Source organism: Sphaerodactylus townsendi, linkage group LG09 (assembly GCF_021028975.2).
Source record: "Sphaerodactylus townsendi isolate TG3544 linkage group LG09, MPM_Stown_v2.3, whole genome shotgun sequence".
Lineage (NCBI taxonomy): Eukaryota > Metazoa > Chordata > Lepidosauria > Squamata > Sphaerodactylidae > Sphaerodactylus > Sphaerodactylus townsendi.
This window is the reverse complement of record NC_059433.1, coordinates 45,195,512-45,212,945: the sequence shown is the minus strand read 5'-3', so window position 1 is coordinate 45,212,945 and position 17,434 is coordinate 45,195,512. Positions and strand designations below refer to the sequence as shown.

At 43.9% G+C, this 17,434-nt stretch overlaps 1 protein-coding gene across 2 annotated transcripts in view; it reads right to left on the bottom strand.

Annotated features, from left to right (window-relative positions):
* Positions 1 to 6,113, bottom strand: part of COLEC12 (collectin subfamily member 12) — a 121,377-nt gene extending 115,264 nt beyond the window's left edge. For both annotated transcript variants that reach the window (XR_007245472.1, XM_048507925.1), the window contains exon 1: positions 5,490 to 6,113. Coding sequence is in view for 1 of the 2 variants with exons in the window: in XM_048507925.1 (XP_048363882.1) it covers positions 5,490 to 5,496 (7 nt within the window). In the remaining variant the exon portion in view is untranslated. The remainder of the gene's footprint in view (positions 1 to 5,489) is intronic.
* Positions 6,114 to 17,434: the final 11,321 nt, after the last annotated feature.

Here is a 17,434-nt window from a genome sequence, read left to right as displayed (position 1 = left end):
TCTTGAAGGAAACATCAGGCAGATACTTGCTAGAAATGCTCAGGAATATAGTGAACTTCCTTACATCAGGGAGCTGAATCTAAGGTTGTCAACTCCAGCTTGGGAAATTCCCAGGAATTTGAGTGGTAGTGCCTGGGGAGGGTGGAATTTGTGGAGAGGAGGAGTCATTTGATGCCATAGAGTTGTCATTTCTTCTGGGGGAACTGATTTCTGGAAATCAGCTATAATGTATGTATAGAACTCTATCCCCATTTGGAAGTTGGTAATCCTGGCTGAATCACATGATATTACATAATATTACAATAATTTGTAATATTACTATTGAGTACAAAATGCTGGGGGGTACTTCAATTTATTCCTACAGAAGAACTTCACTAGGGAAAAGATGAGGATGAAGAACTTGTCCTTCATTTAAATACTTAGAGATTTTGTGGGCTGAAAGCACCATGTCCACAACCAAGTCCCCCCACCCACAACAATTTATTGGATTGTAACATGGAAGTCTACTCCTGTTTCTTCTAAGAAATGGCAAACACATGTACGTACAACTATCCTACTGAATGATCACCTACTAATAAATTTCAGGATTTCATTTTCATTGTACTATAGCTTTAAAAACCTTACTCAAAATTTGGCATTCAAGCCTTTGAGGAAGGTATTGCAAAGTTTAGGTTTCTGGATCATTTCCATTATAATCCTTGGTTTTCAGTTGATAATAATTGGCAAATTTACTGTGTTCCAGAATATTTCACATAAGGGAATGACTATTTTGGATCTTGGTTTCCATCCAGGAAATAATTGAAAAGAAAGCTCATTGAGCTGCTTTTGAATTCAAGGAGAGTGAAAATTATAAACTTAGACTCAAGAGAAAATTCTTCTCAATCTATCTTTTTTTTAAAAAAATCAAACTTACACATCTGGAGAGAAAGTCAGAATTTGGTAAGAAAACTGATATAATCCTGTAGGTTCCGTATGTAGCATACTTTTAAAGGTGATCCAAAGGTGATCCATCTTGAATGTATGAATGTGATCATTTTTCCCTATATAATTCGTTAATATCACAATGATGAACCCCCAACCAGTGGATGAACAGGACTGTCCTGTGCATGCCCACTGGTTGGGGGTTTGTTGTTGCACTGCCTATAAAAGTCAAGTCGGAGTCCAACCCCCTTCTCCCACCCCTCTGAAAAGCCAAGCTGAGCTGTCGGGGCAGCGTCATCTTGGTACTCCAACACCATCCCTATTTCCCCCTACCATCATCCTAAAAAACCAAGCCAAGACAGCAGGGCAGCGATGCCTTGCCATTCTCCCATCAGGCCTGCCACCGCCTTCCCATTATCCCAGCCACTCTCCCCTCATTCCAAAAACTGACCCAGGCCCTGCAGAGAAGCAGCGCCAACCCGCCTTCCTGCCTCCTCATTTCCCCAGCCATCCACCTCCCATCCCAAAGAACAAGTCAGGGTGGGCCATCAGAAGCCACTCTCCTGCCTGGCACCACCTCCCCATTCCCCCACCTGCCATCCTCCCCAATCCAGGCACAAAGCAGGTCCCACGTGGAGAGCCGAGGAGCAGCAGCCTCAGGTAAATCCAGCTGGGTTTGGAATGGAAGCTGGTGTAGGGGTGCACCCCTGGGGAGGAAGAGGGAGGGGGTTTCCTGCCTGCCTGCCATCCTTCTCTCCCCCCTGACTAGAGCCCATTTTATTTTAAGTTAAAATGGGCTTTAGTGCTAGTGTGATATATTTTGAATATAAAAGTTAACATATCTGCAGACCAGTCTTACAAAAGTTATGCCATTTTCACAAATAACATATTTCTTGTCTTTCTTTGCAACCTGGCAGACAGAACTCAGACTCACAAGTCATGAATTGGGTTCTACCCATTCCTTGTCCCTTGCTGTCCTGGTCAGGCAACACAAACTGAAGGTTTCATGGTAGGATGTCATAAATAATCTAGGCTTACTTTCCACTTGATGGATCACAAATTGTGTCACCTGCTACAGACATCTTACCAACTAGTCCTTTGATTGGCCTGAGCTGCAGAAAGGCATGTAGAAGGCTGCAAGAGAGGGCTCTGGCATCCAGGGACAGTATTGCTGCCATGCTGCTGTGCCACCTCCAGAGGGCTTCCAGGTGGCATGGGAAGGCAGTTATAAACAAGAAAAAAAAAGGCTGACTGAAAGCCCTCTATAGACTAGGTCCGTGGTGGCGAACCTTTGGCACTCCAGATGTTATGGACTACAATTCCCATCAGCCCCTGCCAGCATGGCCAATTGGCCACCACGGTAGAGACTAGGTAAGTATGATCCTGGAGTAAGTCGCTCCCTGCTGAGAGATCCAATGGCTAGGCCTGGGATGTTCCGGAGCTGAAAACCCATTGGAAGTCAACTATGGGTGGATCTATCCTCAGGAACATCACTAGCTCGCTCCCAGCTGCACCTATGACCAGGTTTAGACTGGTGTAGCTCTGAGGCTTGAGCCTGCTTTGGGGCTGCATGCCACCAAACTCTATGGTGCCCACTCACCACCCTCTCTGCCCCATCTGTTGGTGCATTTGCCACTTGAGCTGGCAAAGTGGGCACCTGCATCAGTATGAACGTGCACCGATTCTTGAAGTCCCTTCACACACACCCTCCCCAAATTGGGCTGCCCATTGCACAAGACTTTAATGTTATCTTGACTTCATGAAACTAATCACAATTATTTATTGCACTGTTGATGACATCTGCACTAATTGCATGTTGTTATGACATGAATTAACTTACAATGCTTTGAAAATGGAATTCATTCTTGTCACACCAGCCAAATGCTCATGAACGTAGCGAATGAATGAGGTTATGGAGAGATTGTGCTTTCCTTGTTTGTTAATTATACTCTAGCATGGCCATGACAGAAAATCCAAGAGAAGTTTCATTGAATCAGCCTCAAGTTTTCAAATGATACATTTCATTTTAACATATGTTAACATTTTCCCTGTTTGCTAGGAACCTTAGTTGTTGCATAACTCATGAAAAGTACTTGGATTTTCAATTAGAAATATTCAACAAAAATATAATTGACTCAAAATTAGAAAAAGCCCATTGATAAATTTGATCGATTGATACTAAAATACAAATGTTCTTGACACTACTGGATACGCAACAAACATTCATTAAACAGGCATCTTGGTTATTTGGCACACAACATTAAAATTCCAGCAATGGAAAACATAATTATGAGCTGCAAATCTGTAGCGATGTAATTATACTGATAATTTTTAACTTTCCAAGAAGTTGGATGCAGTAACACAGGCAGGAGTTTACTGTATTCTGCAGGTCACTGCTATTATTATTGGGAACAGAACATGTGATTATGCTAAGGAATTAACAAGTCCCAAGAATTTTGTTAAATAAGTGATTTAAACGAAGATTTAACAAAGAAACCTTTGTGTTCCCAATTGACTCTAAATCTTAGTTGATAGATGTTCTTATTGTCTCTGTAATGTAACTATTTCATTTTGCCAGTTTTATTGAGATTCCACAATTCTGGGGGAATACTACAAACTTATTATGAAATACCCTATACAAAAAATCATTAGGATCTATGAAGGTGACTGAGAATTTGGCAACAACCACACATTAAAACTAGAATGCTATCTCTAGTACAGGCAAATACTAGTGGTATTACATTTCATTGTGTGTCGGGGGAGAACATGCTACATGTGATCCTCCTGATACACATGATTGTCATTTTGTCTGAAAGGGCAATGGATATATTTCCCACCTTGGTATATATGATCCAGAAAGTCTCGAAAGTCTCCTCATGCATACAGTGAAACCAACAGCAACGCAAAAATCACCCATGAGTAAACAACTAACAATTTGCTACTGTCACATGATAACTTCATCTGAAATTCTTCTACATGCCAATCTATCATGTTTCATTATGAGCAAAGACTATTAAGTCACTCAATAGTAAGGTAAATTTGTAAACAAAACATACTTTATAGGTAAATCCCATGTGGCCTGAATCTTTATAAGACTTCGAGACAAATTAATGGAAGTTTCTTGTCACTATCTAGTTTGGGAGAACATAGAGTGAATTAAGAAGCATTAAGGTGTAGTTCATCTTTAATCCCAGCTAAGAAACTCTAATAATGGTTTAATCCTAATGACAAGTAACATTGTGTTAAATACTGTCCTGAAAATTGTATGCTAAAGAACAGTTGTTCTTTAGTCTACAATACATCAATCCTGGTGGCACTCAACGGTAACAAAATGGGAACTGATTACTCTGCAAATAATAAAAAAATTAAATTGCTAATAGCCTTCAGTGTTCTGAACAGCCCTCCCTACCAAATGACATTCAAAACAATATTTTCACATGTGTGTGGGCTCAGTAAAACAAGTTATTTCTCCCCAAAGGCTGCCTCTCTGGCACTCTTAACTCAATGATCACATCGTGTACCTATTGGTCTCTGGAAACAAACCACTGCAATGTTTTTGCCCTCTTAGCATCTCGAATTAAAATGCACAATCCAAGCAAGAGCCTGGCACTCACAAATAGATTCCTTCATGATTTTTCCCTTTACCTACTTAGATGTATTTCATCAGAGAATCTATGCTTGCAAGCTCACCACTGCTTTCTAAACATTCCAAAACATTCTTTGATGCCGTAATTATTCCCTGGTGTACAGAGCTCTGAGCTCATTGCAAAGTTCTTCCCTCTCAAGAAAAAGAGGCCTTATTGCAAAATATTAGCATGTGTTTTACTCAGTCACAGCCACCTTAAGGTAGAGATACATTTGCTAATTTTAAAGGACTAAAGCTGCGCTCTGTGATCACAAGCTTTAGGACATCCCAACGTGTACATGCTGAAGTGTGATTCCAAGGCAATTTTACACTTCATCTTTCAGCACATGCAAGGCAAAGACCAAATATTTTCCAGCCTATGGAGGGCGGGGGGGGGGTTGAGAGAAAGATGCCAAAGTATATTTCACAAGCCAGTTAAGCCTCTACTGGAACCTAATCATTGCCAGATGTTTTAGAAGCAACACCAAGAACATCACGAAATGCTGGCACCCCCCCCCCCTTCACAACTGCTTTTTGAAAAGTTTCATAGGAGATACACGGGGAGGGGAATAAAACATAAGTGATCATCAAGAGATATGTGCTAGGGAAAGCAGACATCACAGTTGGGTGAGCACGGTGCTCTCCTGAACAGATTTTTCCAATCAAAAAGTCTCAACACGGGACATGTAAACAACTCAGAAGGAACTGGACTCCAACTTTTCCTGAAGAACAAACTGCAGCTTGTAGCAGCAGAGGACCAGAGCGGCGACATTATCCATATTCAGTTTCACCCTCACATATTTGCAAAAATATTTGCGCCCACCCGAAGCAGGCTGCCCCTCATGTCCCTCGCTGACACAGCCGCGCTCTCCTCCCTCGCCACCCAGATCCATCCCCAAAACACTCGGAGAAACTAGCCCCCTGCCCTGGGCTGCTTGCTTACCTTTCATGTTGCCCCACAAAACAGCCACATAGGAAACTGGCAGTATCCGGAGAGGTGAAGTTTGTTGCAGCGCTCCCTCAGTCGACTTTCATGCCAGGCGTCCGGGAGTTTCTGATCAGTAGAAGGACGAAGTTCTGGGCAGGCTGGTTGTAGCACCGAGGTCGGCCGGTCTCTTTCTCCCTCTCAGCTCAGCTGCCCCAGAGATTGCAACTTTCCACTCTTTCCACTGGCCTGAACTCACACGACCAGCCTCTGCCCCTCCTTTCTCTGCTCCGGGAGAGCAAAGGAGAGCAAGCTGCTGGCTTTACAGATCTCTCTCTCCCCCCCCCCTCCCCGATTCCCCCGCCCCCTTCACGATTTGGGCTACAGGGAAGACGCTGCAATAATAAACCCCCGGGCGAAGTTTGAATGAGAAGTTCTGCCGGGGAGTTCCTTCACTCCGCTAGGCGCGCCGCAGCCTCCCCAGCCCTCCAGACTGCCCTGCGAAGCGAGAATTCCTGAGCGCAGCCTCCCTCGCCTGCTCGACGCGGGGCTGGCTCTTCTCCGGCGGCGGCGGCGGCGGCTCCTCAGGAGGCCTGCTTGCGGGAGGCGAACGCATTTTTGGCACGCTCGCAGTCATAGGTGTGGGCTTTCCAAAGGATGGGCAAAGAGAGAAGAGGTCGGCCAGCCCAGCTCTTCATTCCGAGCCGGGGGTGCGGGAGGCGGGAGGGGGGGGGGGGGCTGGTCCCTTCAGAAGGTGCTGCCCGCATTGAAGATGTTTCTTCTTCTGCATTATAAAGTTGTAGCTTTGGATAGCTGCCTTAAAGTTCACACACGTATTTCATTGCCTGGCCAAAATTTGATGGAGACTTGACAGTGTGCACGGCTGACAATCCCAGATGACTTTCAGGAATGTCTGAAAGTGGATATGTATTTCCCCATAGAAGAAAAACATAAATAATAAAGGCACCTCTTAAACACCATTAAAACCAAACAATGCATTATTTGAACAATTAAAATCAAGTTAAAATACATATACAACACAATAAAATATACATAAAAATAGGGTAGGAAGGAGGGGCCACTGAGAGAACACTGATACAAAAAAGTTTTCACCTGCTGGTAGAAGACAGTGTCTGAAAGGGGCTTTCTTACTTTACAGTCACCTGTCTTCTGCTAGTATAACATCCAAGAGGTTATTTATTAAAATTATAAAGTTACATTAGAAAAAATGTAACTGTCTTACAATAGTTAACAGTTCAAAATATAGTTCATTAGTTGTAATGAACTGACAGGCACTGTATATGTAATGAAGTGACAGGCACCATATTCATGCCCATGTAAATAAGTGCTTGAGATGATGATTCCATTACCTATTCTAGGATTTCTTTTCCACAGACCCTGGGGAAGGAAGATGAGAACACTGGCAGGAAAGGTCACAGGAGACCCTCTGGTAACCCCTTGGCTGTTTCTTTGCAGTGGGGTTTCCCCACATTTTTCTGTTTGCACAGTGATTCTCCTACTGTGAAGTTTCCCTAGCTGAGCCGATCCCTCCCCAATGCCAGCCCCCCCCCCCGCTTCCTAGTTATTTCTGTTCAACCTTCATTTGGGGAGATTGCCTACCACCTTGTCTCCCCCTGACATCTTTGGTCTAGCATTTGTTTCTTGTAAACTTCACTGAGTCTATTGCTCCAACAACAGACCTTTAGAGTGAAAATGCAAAAAAGAGAAAACCCTTCTGATCCTTCTGAAACGGTGGCCCAAAGCGTGGGAGCAACTGCTGTGATGTAGGTGGGAAAAAGCTGGTAGGAGCACAAAAATCCAAAGAAAGCTAAATGCATGCTGATCTCCTTTGCTTTCCCTGCGAAGGGAGAGGAAAAACTGCATTTTGAAAACGGGTGGAACTGCCAAGGATGGGGAAACATGTGTAACTGAGGCCGTTTCCCCACTCACCTTTTGTTGCGCGCTACTCTCGCCAATTAACGCGGGGTCCAGCAGCACTCCCCACTACCGGAGCGGTGACAACACAGCCGCCCCGATTCTGCTGCCCTCGCAACCCCTCAGCGCACGTCATTTCTGTTCCTGTTTGGAACAGCGCCTGTTGGGAAACCCCGTGCGACTACCTGCAGTGGGGAGCATGACTGGCGCTCAAAAATACCCGAAGCTTACAAAACCATTTTGCCTCTGCTTTTTTTTTTAAGTGAGGAAACGGCCTGAGAACCAAACCCAAAGGGAATATACATTCAATGTGAAGGAAGCCACAAGTGCTTAAATGGCCTAAATTTGAATTAATATAGAATTATTAAGGCAGCCACAAGTGCATAAACGGCCTAAATTTGAATGAATATAGAATACGAACAAAGACAGTTCTGCAATACCCAGTTCTTATCAAGTTGGTGTTAAATATTACAGAATGCTGTTTGGATCTGAGGAGAAATAAATTGTTCTTTTTCTTGGGGAACAAGTGCCTACAATAACCTGATACTGCCTTTCTATCCAATGGGACCTGGGTCTCTTAACATAGATTTCTCCTTCATTTTCTCCTCATAGCAGTCTTATGAAGTAGGTTACTGCTGCAAGATCGTACAGCAAGCTTCCCTGAGTGGGAATTTGAACCTCGGTCTCTCAAGCCCTAGTCTGACATTTTAATGGCCACTATATCACATGGCCACTATATCACACAGACACTCTTTAGAAAAGATATTGACCAATAGATATAAGTGGACATATTTGGGGATGTTTTGCATTGGTGCATCTCATATGCCTAGCAATTACTGCCTCTATAAAAAGCAGTAATATTTGTAATATATAAAATCCAAGTTTTAGTCTGTAAAATTATTGAAATTAACTGGACTTCAGCTGGTCCTGACAATTTTCTATTTTCAAAAGGGACCAAATTTCAGAAATCAGAAATAGCCTATAAAATATACCAATTTGTTCCTGAACCATACATAGTGAGGCACTGACCAGGTCTCTTCAGGAAAATGATGTATATTGTTTCTGTTCCTTCCTTTATATTTTCTTCCTGCAACTGGTGATCAGTCTATTTGGAAAGTCATTTCCCAACAAGCCTTCAAAAGCCAAAAGAATTAACACTTCCTATTAAAATAAACTTCCCTCCTTTTCACATATTTTCCCACAAACTCATTTCTTTTGTCTGCCTCAAAGGGATTGGTGCATAACCCAAGAGGGAGAGGGGTATTCTTTCCCCAGTTCTATAAAGCAGTGGGGCAGTATTACCCGTGGTTGCCAACTGGTATGGAGAAAATGTTTTGCCCCTTTAACAGAGACTTAATGGGATGTTATTTACTTAACCGGGTTTGATTTCCAGCTCTGCCATCTGAGCTGTGGAGGCTTATCTGAGGAATTCAGATTAGCCTGTACACTCACACACACACCAGCTGGGTGACCTTGGGCTAGTCACAGAGCTCTCTCAGCCCCACCTACCTCACAGGGTGTTTGTTGTGAGGGGGGAAGGGCAAGGAGATTGTAAGCCCCTTTGAGTCTCCTGCAGGAGAGAAAGGGGGGATATAAATCCAAACTCCTCCTCCTCCTCCCCCCTCCTCCCCCCCTCCTCCCCCTCCCCTCCTCCTCCTCCTCCTCCTCCTCCTCTCCTCCTCCTCCTCCTCCTCCTCCTCCTCCTCCTCCTCCTCCTCCCCTCCTCCTCCTCTTCTTCTTCTTCTTCTTCTTCTTCTTCTTCTTCTTCTTCTTCTTCTTCTTCTTCTTCTTCTTCTTCTTCTTCTTCTTCTTCTTCTTCTTCTTCACGATATTACTTACTTCTAAGCCATGGAAAACTTCAATGGTCTATTGCACATTAAGCTTCTATTAAAGGAACAGGACAATTGCATCCAGCAATTTAGAATCATAGAATCATAAAGCTGGAAGGGATCTTACAGGCCATCTAGTCCAACCCCCTGCTCAATGTAGGATCAGTCTAGCCCTAGAACATCCCAGAGAAGTGTTTGTCCAGCTGCTCTTTAAAGACTGGCAGCGAAGGAAAGCTCACCATCTCCCTAGGTAGCTGATTCTACTGTTGTACAACTCTTCCTTTGTTAGAGTCTGTGGGATGGGATAAACTTTCATATTCTGGCTTCATTTTAGATTAATGTTCCTGGGCCTTATTAAATACATGATAGGAACTGCAGTGTTCTATGACTAGGCTTATGCAAGGTAACATACCTGCAGAATATCCAGAGATAATATTAGGCAACAGCCATTTTGAAATCAATTGTTGTAAGAGTTTCACTAGACAAGTCTGACATAATTTTGCAACAGAAAATGTTATGGTTACCTATTTTCCAGGACTAGGAACTGGCTTTGGAAAATGGATTCTAACTGCTTAAATCTTGTTCCTGTAACTGTGCTGGCATTATCTTATTTTTGTGAGGTAGACTACTATTTGAACATTCTTTTTACTTTACTATTCTTTTTACTTTACTCTATGAGTACCAAGAGATTCTGATTAACTGATTAATAAACCTTCTACAGTTTTGCATTATCTGCCTTTGTACATGTTGGAATAGGCCTATGTTTGGTGTACAAAGAAGAAGACCCCTGCAAGGGGCAGTAGGAAGACAATTAAATAGGATAGTGAGGTCAGCACCTTCTCTCTTGTTAAGTTTCATTCCTTGTTGGTCCCAGATGACTAATGTTAGGTCAATATCCTGCTTCTTCTCAGAAGTTCTACACTTATTCTCTCTCTCTCTCTCTCTCTCTCTCTCTCTCTCTCTCTCTCTCTCTCAGCTGGTGATATAGTTAGGGCATGATGTTTGTTTCTCCTCTTCACTACTAAGTATGTTAGTTCCTGACACTGGCGTAATGCCCATTGGGCAAGGTGGGCAGCTGCCCAGGGCATCACTTTGTGGGGGGCATCAAAATTCTGGGTTCGTTTTTGGGTATTTTAGCGGTTTTCCATTTTTGGCCTGCAGGGGGCGCAGGTTTTAGGCTAGCGGCACCAAAATTTCAGCGTATCCTCAAGAGACTGTCCTTATGCTACCCCCCAAGTTTGGTGAGGTTTGGTTCAGGGAGTCCAAAGTTATGGACTCCCAAAGGGGGTGCCCCTATCCCCCATTGTTTCCAATGGGAGCTAATAGGAGATGGGGGCTACAGTTTTGAGGGTCCATAACTTTGGCCCCCCTGAACCAAACTGCACCAAGCTTGGGGGGTATCATTAGGGCAGTCTCCTGATGAGACTCTGAAAGTTTTGATACTGTGCCTTCAGAAATGTGCCCCCCACAGCCTGCAACCCCCATTGACAGCAATGCAGAAAACTCAATGCAGAACAAAGATTCTTGGGCAAATTTCTAGGATGTTCCTGCAGGGGATGCATTTTTGGATGTATCGGCACCAAAATTTCAAGGTATCATCTGGAGATGATGGCATCCCCCAAGCTTAGTGCAGTTTGGTTCAGGGGGGCCAAAGTTATGGACCCTCAAAACTGTAGCCCCCATTTCCTATTAGCTCCCATTGGAAACAATGGGGGATGGGGCACCCCCTTTGGGAGTCCATAACTTTGGACTCCTTGAACCAAACCTCACCAAATTGGGGGTAGCATAAGGACAGTCTCCTGATGATATGCTGAAATTATGGTGCTGATATGTCTAAAAATTCACCCCCTGCAGGCACCAATGTCCTGGTGCAAAAAAAAATTTGGTCGTGGTGGAGTGGCCGCCCGGGGGGGGGGGGCATCCAACTCAGGTTTTGCCCAGGGCTACAGTTTGCCCAGGGCTGCCTCGTTATGCCCCTGGTTCCTGAATAATGCTTTATTTGCACTTTAATCAGGTTGTACACCTTCACTGTGTTAATTACTCTGCCAACAGGATGTTTTCTCTATGGCTATTGTTAGACACTTTGTACTATCATTTTGTGATTATTGACAACTGTATAAGTGTGCAAGGTTGATAAAATACAAGGCAGGTGCAAAAAAAGCTTTTTCACTCCGCATTGTTGGTTACAGTTACCACCTATTCATCACTCTCAAGTTGAAAATGTGAGTGATACCAGAAAGAACAATGTTTCTGTCAGTTGAATTATTATTAAAATATTTCTTCATTTAAAATGTTTTTACCTCCACCTTTCTCCTGTGCACCTCAAGTCCCAAGATGGCTATACAGAGTTATGCTTTACCTACCTACCTACCTACCTACCTACCTACCTACCTACCTACCTACCTACCTGCCAGCCAGCCAGCCAGCCAGCCAGCCAGCCAGCCAGCCAGCCAGCCAGCCAGCCAGCCAGCCAGCCAGCCAGCCAGCCAGCCAGCCAGCCAGCCAGCCAGCCAGCCAGCCAGCTGTAGCCAGCCAGAAGCTGCAGCCAGCTCAGCCAGCTAGCCAGCCAGCCAGCCAGCTGGGGCCAGGCCAGCCAGCCAGCCAGCCAGCCAGCCAGCCAGCTAGCCAGCCAGCCAGCCAGCCAGCCAGCCAGCCAGCCAGCCAGCTAGCCAGCCAGCCAGCCAGCCAGCCAGCCAGCCAGCCAGCCAGCCAGCCAGCCAGCCAGCTAGCCAGCCAGCTAGCCAGCCAGCCAGCCAGCCAGCCAGCCAGCCAGCCAGCCAGCCAGCCAGCCAGCCAGCCAGCCAGCCAGCCAGCCAGCCAGCCAGCCAGCCAGCCAGCCAGCCAGCCAGCCAGCCAGCCAGGCAGCCAGCCAGCCAGCCAGCCAGCCAGCCAGCCAGCCAGCCAGCCAGCCAGCCAGCCAGCCAGCCAGCCAGCCAGCCAGCCAGCCAGCCAGCCAGCCAGCCAGCCAGCCAGCCAGCCAGCCAGCCAGCCAGCCAGCCAGCCAGCCAGCCAGCCAGCCAGCCAGCCAGCCAGCCAGCCAGCCAGCCAGCCAGCCAACAAACAAACAAACAAACAAACAAACAAACAAACAAACAAACAAACAAACAAACAAACAAACAAACAAGTACTAGGCTTGGAGAAGGAATCTCTTACTTGGGGAAAAATAACTTTGAGTTGCAATCTAGGATAGATAACTCTGCATTTGGTTCTTAAGTAAATGAGCATGTCTGAGCAATTATTCAGAAGCAACAGTATGTGTGTTAATAAAAAGACATGCCAACTCATGGTCGCATGACTTCCAGCAAGCTTCTGATTGACACTTAATCTTGTTGGATTATAGTTTCCCCACAGTATAACCTCAAGGCAGCTAGTGTTGCTGCCTTGATATAGAGTTGATCTTCATGCATGGAAAAATCACATGATAAAGCTTCCTTGGGTCTGTACCACTTTAGACTGCAAGTTGATTGTTTGGCAGCCTGGAGACCCTGTTTCCTTTAATAGTCACTAAGGCAGCAAATGGAGGTATACTTGATGAGTGCTGTTAAGAGGTATCCCAGAGGGTTAACAGCTTTAATGGCACCACATTCCTGCCCAGGACAGATGCTTGTCAGAAGCTGAGGCAACAGACAGTTCTGACTTTACTGTTTAGGTATGTGGCTATTGAAGGCATCTAATTTATATATAATTGTGATTCCCTGTCCCTTATATTGCAGAATTTCTAATTATTACTTGGCCTATTAATCCCAGATTAATCCCTATTAAATAAACTTGGCCTTTAATACTCTTTCTGTTCACCATTACTCAAAACATTAAGTCAAAACAAATCCAAAAATATATCAAGGTACGAAAATGTATTTTACAAACCTAAGTAAAAATGCCTTTTGTTTGCACCAGAGAAAGTTTGCATGCAAACAATAATTTTGGCATGTAAACAATAATTTTGGCTTAAGCTCTGAACTTCTATACTTATGTAACATTAACATTTATTTTAGATGATTGTCTTCAAACTATATGTGTCTAGAATGCCAGTAATTCTGAAGGATGGATTTACAGTAGTATTTTGTAAAAGTGTCTACACAGAAACTTTCACAACCTATAGATTTGAATCTAGTAACACCTTAAAGACCAACAAGCTTTTGGGGTATAAGTTTTAAAGAGTCAGCACTCCCTTCATGACAATCTCTGTCACTGTCAGGCTCAGGGATGTAGGTATAGATTTTTATGGGGGCGGTTGGGGGTGGGTCCACACCCCCATCCACCCTGGGGGCAGGGCCATGCCTCCCCAAGCCCCACCCCTGGCCTCAGTGCTTATAATAGCAGCTCTCCTGAGGCTGGTGACAGCAGACTCCCCACCCCCGACGTCCCCTGGCCCCCTACCAACTGGGCTCCCAGCCGGCAGCCCCTTCTGCCCTCCCCTCTGGGCAGAGGCATAGCAAGGGGAAATGGAGCCTGGTGCAAATCTGAGTTTTGTGCGCCCCCCCCCCCCATGGGTGGCTGCTGTGATGCTGGAATCCACCCAAAACAGCATCACTTTCAATGGTGTTTAAACTAGAGAACCCAAATTCTCTTTTTAAATCCACCTTAAAGGGAGAATCTGGGGTCCCCAGTTAAAACAACATTGAAAGTGATGCTGTTTTGGGATGGATTATCCCCCACACTGAAATAGCATCACTTTCAATGTTTAAACTGGGGACCTCAGATTCTCCCTTTAAATCCATGCCAAAGGGGTAGATTTAAAAGGAGAATCTGGGGAAATTTGAGGTGTGCCTGCTGTCAGAGGTGCAATTGTTAAGCTAGCAGCACCAAACTTTCAGAGTATCTTTAGGAGACTCTCCTAATGATTCCACCCAGGTTTGGTGAAGTTTGGTTTAGGGGGTTCAAAGTTATGGACTCTCAAAGGTGTAGCCCCCATCTTCTATTAGCTCTCATTGGAAACAATGGGGGATGGGGCACCCCCTTTGGGAGTCCATAGCTTTGGACCCCCTGGACCAAACTTCACAATACCTGGATGGTATCAGTACAAGACTCTCCTGATGATGCCACCCAGGTTTAGTGAAGTTTGGTTCATGGGGGCCAAAGTTATGGACTCTCAAATGTGTAGCCCCATCTTCTATTAGCTCCCATTGGAAACAATGGGGGATGAGGCACCCACTTTGGGAGTCCATAACTTTGGACCCCCTGAACCAAACTTCACCAAACCTGGGTAGAATCATCAGGAGAGTCTTCCAAACAATCCCTGAAATGTTGGTGCTGCTAGCTTAAAAACTGCGTCCCCTGCAGGCCAAAAACAAAAACCACTGAAAAACCCCACAAACCCCACAAACGGGGGGGGGGGGAGCTTCGGACATGCAATGGGGGGGTGAACCCGAGGAAACCCCCCCTTACTTACATCCTCCTTGGTCAGGCTATATGATAACATATCGGCAATTTTGTCTTAAAAACCTACAGATGACTGGATTTGAAGCTTATTCAGAAAAAAAGTTACACTGATTTTGACAGACATAAATCTGATTAGGACCACACCTGTGCAGCGTAAGCTGCCATTTACTTTTCAAGAAAACTCAAAGCTCAGCAAATGGTTTTTAAACATATTGGAATAAGTCTCAGTATGTTCAATTGGACTTTAAAATGTGCATAGGATAGCAGCCTTTATTAATGGAGGAATATCCCATGGAAATTCCAAATACCCTGGAAAATGTGCAGAAAATCTGTAGGAATACCCTTTATAGTATTTAACAATATAGAACCAATGACCATATCATACCCAGAATAAATCTATGAGGAAAAAGAGAGTAACTTTAAATAGATGCAGTTCCAGGCAAAGGCTATACTCAAAATCCCAAAGACATAATGAATTATATTACTTTCAATAAAACTTTGGACTGTTTTGCAGCTCTCTGGGCACTTTTGCACATATAGAATAATGCACTTTCAATCCACTTTCAATGTTCTTTGCAGCTGGAATTTATTGTGTGAAATAGCAAAATCCACTTGCAATCAATTGTGAAAGTGGATTGAAACTGCATTATTGTGCACGGGAGAAAGTGTCTCCTGGGGCTTTGGCAGATTGCATTTGTTTTCATCTCCCCACATATTACTGGAAGTTAGTTGGAATCCAAGTTGCCTTCACTTATCGCTGGGCTGAAAATGTCAAAAATGCTGTGGGTTGCAGTCTTGTGTGGCATAAGGGAACCTAAACCTTGTCCAGGCTGCATATCTACTACGGGAACAGTCGCAGATATTCACACAGTTGAAGATTCTACATTGTGAGTGTGTGTGTTTGGTATTCTGTTTGTGTGCATGTATTTAGTAGGGTATGGTGACAAGAGACAGGCATGTCAGCATTGTCTGGGGAGTGGTTCCTTCTCTGAATACATGATAATATGCTACACAATTGATGGGTGTCAGCAGTGTCACTATGGTCTCTGGTGGTGTTACTAATGTTCTCTTTTCCTTAACATTATATGATTTGTTCTTTTCCTCCAGAAGCATACCGATTACATTATGCTGATACTAATGGGTAACCAGCAGAGATATTTAACAGCTTTGTAATTTTTTAAAAGTTTGGATCTCCATAATCTACAGTTAGAAACTTATTGCCACAAAAATCTGTTAAATGATGTTGGTTGTCTCTGATGGATTTGCACAGATTACTGTTCAAAAGAATTAACTTCTCCAGAGAAAGATAATATGGGATTTGAAGAAAATACATTGAAGACCAGATAGTTATAAAACATTACCAGGAATTGTTGTAATATTTATAGTTTTTACTAGACATTAAATGTACAATGCACAAAAAATATTGCTTTCAACATATACTACTCAGGGAAGTGAGAGGAACGGAATTTTTTTTTAAAAAAAACTTGGCAGAACAAAGATATTGTGGGAATTGGGAAAGAGAAGCAGCTTTATTTTTTTCCCCCTTAAAATGTGTCAGAATTGGACTGCTATGAAAAGTAACTGTAATGCTGGTTAGGAATAATTGCATTACTAAGGATTGTCAGAACAGTGATTTGCCAGGATATTAAAATCTGCTGATGAAATGTTTGTTAATAATGTTTGCAGTTGCCTAGATGAGGTACTTAGGAACTGAAATCCAATAACCTAGATTTTTGAAAAATATGTTTAAACAAAAAAGGGGTTTAATGGCATTCATTGTCGTTTTAGTATGCTTGTTTACATTTATAAATATGTATGTGTAGTGTGTAACCTATGATTTAAGTGTGTAGATTTATTTCATATTATTTGTTTATTTAGAAAATTTCTGCACTCTCTCTTTCAAGAGCACCTTTTAAGTCCCTACACTGGTGGATGTCTCAAGACAACTTGTTTAAGGGTGTTCACTTATGTACATTTGCTCATAACCTCACTGTTTGCTCTTTAACAGCTAGTGGAGCTTCCTGTAAGTCTCTGTGGGTTCGGGGTCATTGCTCAGAAAGTGAGTGTAGGATGCATAGAAATCTTTTAGACATCTGAATGTTCAGGTATGCTTTTGTATCTCTTTCAGCCACAGTCGCATCTGTTCATCATTATGGATAGCACAGCTGCCAAATGTTACTTCAACAAGCAAGGAGGTACGGGTTCCAGATCCTTCTGTGCCAAGGTGTTCAAATTATGGTGATGGGCCATACCACACAATGTATACCTGGCAGCCATGTGGTTGAAGAGACCTACATCACAGCGGATTTTCTCAGCAGGGAGGTCTTCTACTCACGAATGGTTCCTGAACCCATAGTATCAGTTCTCATTTTCAAAGTATGAGGATTCCCTCACCAAGACAAAATACCCCTTTTCTGCTCCAAGGCAGGAATGGGCAAGAGTTCTTTGGGACATGCTTATTAGCTTTCCCTCTCTTCCCTCCTCACAAGACCATAGCAAAGGTAGTCTTCGATCTGTAAACAGTGATCCTCAAAGCCCCTTATTGGCCCAAGAGGTTTGGGTTTGCCACACTGCTCAGAATGTCTCAGTGAATTTCAGTTAAAGGTCTTGTCATGATAGGGACTGTTCTCCGCTCCAGCATCCCTTCCTTGCACCTGACAGTGGCTAATTGAGTCGAAATGCCATAAACGCTGTGCAGGTGTTGATAGAATCATGAAAACCCTCTAGATGAAAGTCTTATGACTCCAAGTGGACATGTTTTGTCTGCTGGGCACAGACACAAGGTCTGGAGCCTGAAACCTATCCTTTATCTGACATTTT